At 36.3% G+C, this 5,199-nt stretch overlaps 1 protein-coding gene across 1 annotated transcript in view; it reads left to right on the top strand.

The window, feature by feature from the left end:
• LOC107593075 (tropomyosin alpha-1 chain) overlaps positions 1 to 3,100 on the top strand; it is a 10,329-nt gene extending 7,229 nt beyond the window's left edge. The window contains exons 3-10 of the mRNA XM_016282661.1: positions 281 to 414; positions 872 to 989; positions 1,139 to 1,209; positions 1,309 to 1,384; positions 1,506 to 1,568; positions 1,649 to 1,718; positions 2,138 to 2,216; positions 2,855 to 3,100. Of these exons, the coding sequence (XP_016138147.1) occupies positions 281 to 414; positions 872 to 989; positions 1,139 to 1,209; positions 1,309 to 1,384; positions 1,506 to 1,568; positions 1,649 to 1,718; positions 2,138 to 2,216; positions 2,855 to 2,858 (615 nt within the window). The 3' untranslated portion in view covers positions 2,859 to 3,100. The remainder of the gene's footprint in view (positions 1 to 280; positions 415 to 871; positions 990 to 1,138; positions 1,210 to 1,308; positions 1,385 to 1,505; positions 1,569 to 1,648; positions 1,719 to 2,137; positions 2,217 to 2,854) is intronic.
• Positions 3,101 to 5,199: the final 2,099 nt, after the last annotated feature.

Below are 5,199 nucleotides of genomic sequence, written 5' to 3'. Positions count from 1 at the left end.
GTAATGTTTTATATATTATATATATATATATATATATATATATATATATAAAACATTTCTGTCCCCCTCACTTCTGAAATTATGGCTATGCCCCTGTTGTGAGGTATTGGTCAAGATATCATGATATATCACGTTTAAAACCATAGTATGTATGTATAAGTTATAAGTTCTAGTGATATTTCTCCCGAAAGCGCGGTTTAAATCTATGTGCATTTCTGTTGTTAATGTAGACCAGACGTATTAATGCGCTGTGAACTCATTACTCGTTGTCTGTGCACAGGCTGAGGGCGACGTCGCTTCCCTGAACAGACGCATCCAGCTGGTTGAGGAGGAGTTGGATCGCGCTCAGGAGCGTCTGGCCACTGCTCTGCAGAAGCTGGAGGAGGCTGAGAAGGCTGCTGATGAGAGTGAGAGGTGTGTAGGAAAACTCAGAGGGCACAAAACAGACCCCGAGACTCTTAAAAAAGAATTTTGTTTCCCTGTTTTATTTTCCATTTATTAGTTGAAACATGTCTAAATTACAATTTAAAACCACAATATGTAATTTTCTAACAAACAAAAAAACAACAGGTATTATAAAATTACTTAACTGTATATTATTGTTTTTATTACAGTGAACTGAATATCAGTTCATTAGATTTTACGGTCTAATTTTAATTGTAAGATATAGTAGAGGCCAAAACATCTGACATAAGAGACCAGAATCCCAGATTTAAGGGATGTTATAGACGTTTGAAGTTTCAAAACTAGCTACTTTTTATGCTGTGTTAATCTAATTAATTTAATAGTTTCTTAAACATATGCAATAGGTCTCATGATTTTTAGGGAGTTATAATAACATCCAAACTCTTTCCCTCTCTCTCTCTCTCAGAGGCATGAAGGTCATTGAGAACAGGGCCCTGAAGGATGAGGAGAAGATGGAGCTGCAGGAGATCCAGTTGAAGGAGGCCAAGCACATTGCTGAGGAGGCCGACCGCAAGTATGAGGAGGTCGGTTTTCTCTCTCTTTCTTACTCTTATAATGTATTATAGATAAATACAATACAATTATGAATAAGTAATTTCCCATAAACAAGGTCTTCCCCTTGGACAGCTAAACACAGGTACACTTATAATGTTTTCTTTGTGATGGTACACAGGTGGCCCGTAAGCTGGTGATTGTTGAGGGTGAGCTGGAGCGTACTGAGGAGCGTGCTGAGCTCAATGAGAGGTAAAAACAAACTAATTTAATACTTTTAAAAACACAGTAGCATATCTTAGTTTCTGTGTGTCATTTTTGTGTCAAATTTTCTGTGACTCCCACTTATAGTAAATGCTCTGAGCTGGAGGAGGAGTTGAAAACTGTGACCAACAACATGAAGTCTCTGGAAGCCCAGGCTGAGAAGGTAAGCGTGTAAATGTTTGTGTTTATGTGTATGTGTGAGTGATCATCTGTGTATATATGTTTTGTGTGTTGGTGTTTATAGATGGCACGTTAATCCTCTCTTCTGTCTTTCCCATCTACAGTACTCTGCTAAGGAGGACAAATATGAGGATGAGATCAAGGTCTTGACTGACAAGCTGAAGGAGGTGAGTTCATTCAGCTACCATCTTGTGTGTCTGTGTGTGTGCATACATATAAGAGGGCCTGACGTCTCTCTGTGTTCCAGGCTGAGACTCGTGCCGAGTTCGCTGAGAGATCAGTCGCCAAGCTTGAGAAGACCATTGATGATCTGGAGGGTATGTCAACTTGTACCTTACTGTTGCTATTAGACACGGGTTAAATCCTTAGTTACATCCTTGGAATATCAGGTTTAAGTTCTTTTTGCGTTTATCTGTTACAATTAACAGTTTACATAAAGATTGAAAGGATATGCCTTTAAATTAGCAGTGGTACATATCGCCACCACTAGACTGTACTATTTAAGTATTTGGAAGATTGTATTTTTCTCTTGATTAAGGAAGGTAATTTCACTTCATTTCATTTCTGTTTAATTACTGTTTTCTTAGTCTTTTCTTTTATCGGTCTCTCTCTGGCCTTCATTGTTCGATCCGCCTTTGCATTGCTTCTTCTTCCTTATTTTTTGTTTCTCCGTTCTTCTCCATTCCTCCCCACTCAACACCCCGTTGCTGTTCTGGCCTTTAATTGGCTACTTTAGATGAATTGTATGCTCAGAAACTCAAGTACAAAGCCATCAGCGAGGAGCTGGACCACGCTCTCAATGACATGACCTCCATGTAACTATCCCAACCTGTTACTCGTGTTTGTGTATGAGAGTGTGCACACGTGTTTGGTTTAATAGCATTTCCAGTTTCTCTGTCTGCTAGTATAATCTAATTTTCAGGTTTGATGAAGGATTTTAGACAGAACCCAGTATTAAGTTAAAGCCTGCCTCACATAAACCTTTCTGTTGATTTACTCAGTATGATGTATAAAAGATGAGATTACACACAAACAACACACACTGTCTTTCATCTGGAAAGCATGATGACTCTTTTTTTTTTTTTTTAATCTCTGGCCTGCCCTTTGTTGTTTGATATCACCATCTCTCGTTTGTTTCAACTAATTTTTTTCTTTTCTCATTTATTTAAATTCATTTTTAAATGTCAACATTATGTTTAAATTTTTGCAAATTGCTAAATTATTTATATATGAATAAAATAAAACAAAATTAATCTCATAATGCCTGATGGAATCCTTTTCTCACATGCATGAACATACTTATTGTGTGATTGACCCAATATATAAATATATACATATATATGTGTATATTTATGTGACACCGACAGTCTTTTTATATCTCTTGCATGCCCTTTATTGTTTAATATCACCATCTCTCATTTGTTTCAACTTGTTTTTTTCTCCCTCTGCACAGTTAAATTTTTTACATCTCATCTCTGGCTCCGGGTACCATCTGAGCGGCAACTCCTTCATTTCCTCCGTGTTTCTCTATTTTTCCTCTGTTGCTGCTTTTCTCCATCACACTATTCTCAGTGGGGATGGAGCACTCAACTCTATTGTCCCATCACTTGTACAGAAATTTTTTGCTTTCTGTAATAAAACTTCCATCTCTGTAAGCTCCCCACTCCTTTCTCTCTTTAGTATGTCTTAACTCCTTTGATTTCATATGTCCTTAATTTATTGTCGAGAAGCTTGAATAAAATAAAAAAAAGCTCCTTCTCATCACCTTATGCTGCTTCTCTCTTTGGCATCTGTAATTCTCCTATTCATACCATCATATTTTAGAGCACATGTTCTGTGGCATTGTAAATACTGGATTCCAAGAAAGATCTTAGCATAAATTTTAGTAAACCATTTTGGGTAAATGCTTTTGGAACTAACATCTCTCCTTAGATTTTCACTCTTCTCTTCTCTTCTCACCAGACTTCCGTTATCAAAAACTCCAAAAAAAAACAAAAAACCAGGTCCTATCACTTGGGCTCAGTTTAGCACTCAACGAATTATAACCTCACAATAGAATGAGTGAAAACCAGGGTGTACACTGAATATTACACTGTCTCTTGTTTGTGTTGCACACAGAATAATAACCAATAATCTGTGATGACAGATAATCCATAATTTATATTATTGTTGATACTAGAGATCATGAGCTTTTTTATGTCAAGGCTAAAGACTTATTATAAAATGCATAGATTTACGGTATATGGGTTGCATGCGCAAGAGTGACTAAACCAAAAGCTTATATTTTAAATGTAAAAAATCCTGGCTACCTGTTTCCTTTTAATGTTGAACAGCCTCAACCTTTTCAATGTATTTAACGTAAAGGCAAAAGTTGACATAGAAAGGGGAAAGTGCCTTCTGCATTATATAACACACCTTGGATCATTACCAAAGTCGTGTTGTGTTGTAGGAGTAGACTATATTTAGTCTACTTATGTCAGTAATCCTTCTAGAATCAGAAAAATATTTCTAGATTAAGTATCTGAATTAGACACATGTAAAACTATCATCACATTTAAAATGTGCAATTTCTAATATTTATGCAATGTGAAACCCTCAGGTATATACACACACACACACACACACACACGCATCCAATAAATCCATGACACTTTTTTTTCTTCAAAATGCAATAAATCCATTGAATCAATATAAGTTATTTTTCATATTGAAACTGTTGAAAATACACAACATAGTAAGTTGATCCATATATGACAGCCTCTGAACTTGGTCAATACTAATCTTATATACAGGCACTGGACTAAAAATACATTCAATCAGTCATCGCTCCCAAAATGAATTCAACGGGTCATCTAGTTAATGCTATAAATTAATTACAACAATAAAAGAAAATTTCATCACGAACATACATGAAAAATAATATATTAAACTACCGAAATTCCAAAATGACATTTCCCTTACATTCAACTTTCAAAAGTGCATTCATCTTTGCCATGTTACATTCATTTAGTTGACTAGTGCTATAGCCAACATGAATGGCATTAATAAAAACACTTACACTGACAAGCTACGCAATATCACGTTCATAATCGAATATGACTCATCTGCGATTATGAACGCGATATAGCAGTGATCTATGGCTCTGTGTATTAAATGCCGCTCCACCTGAAAGCACGTGATGGAGATTTACTAAACATGTTGTAGTCAGAGGTCTGTACCTGTGCCAGCGCTCGCTGACGCTGTGAGACTTTTAAACGACTTCCGGTTTCTTTTCCGGAAACTTCGTTTCTTTTCATTTACGTTCACTGTATTCTCCAATGCATTGATTGACACGATGTCTGCTCACAGTTAATAGCCAATCAGTGCAAAAATATAAGTGCTGTAGCGTAATCACTCATTTGTCAAATATTCCACCCCTCCGCACGCGCCTTCTTTTTGAACGTTATTTTTCTTCAATGAGGGACTGAAGAAAAGTCATGTTTAAAAAGAGGGCGCGTGACGCTGTAATCCAAGCGATGACAGTAGTAGACATAGAAGAGTGGGATGCCTTTTTTCCTTTATAAGGTAGCCTAATTATTATTATTTTTTTACAGGGTTTTTGAAATGTATTAATTATCACGGGCTGTAAAAAAAAAAAAAAAAAAAAAATCTAATAGTAGATTTGGTTCGCCAATATTTTAGTAGGCTATACATATGTGGCTATGTTACAGCTCCCCTTTGAAGCTCTTGTGTTTTTCTCCTTTTCCATCTCTCCAATCCTATTCTGCTCACAGGTGATTGGAGATGAGTTTTGTTCCC

The sequence above is a fragment of the Sinocyclocheilus grahami genome, unplaced genomic scaffold (genome assembly GCF_001515645.1).
Source record: "Sinocyclocheilus grahami isolate Dianchi unplaced genomic scaffold, SAMN03320097.WGS_v1.1 scaffold10.1, whole genome shotgun sequence".
Taxonomy (NCBI): domain Eukaryota; kingdom Metazoa; phylum Chordata; class Actinopteri; order Cypriniformes; family Cyprinidae; genus Sinocyclocheilus; species Sinocyclocheilus grahami.
Note: the sequence above shows the minus strand (reverse complement) of the source record. Positions and strands in the feature narration are given on the sequence as shown.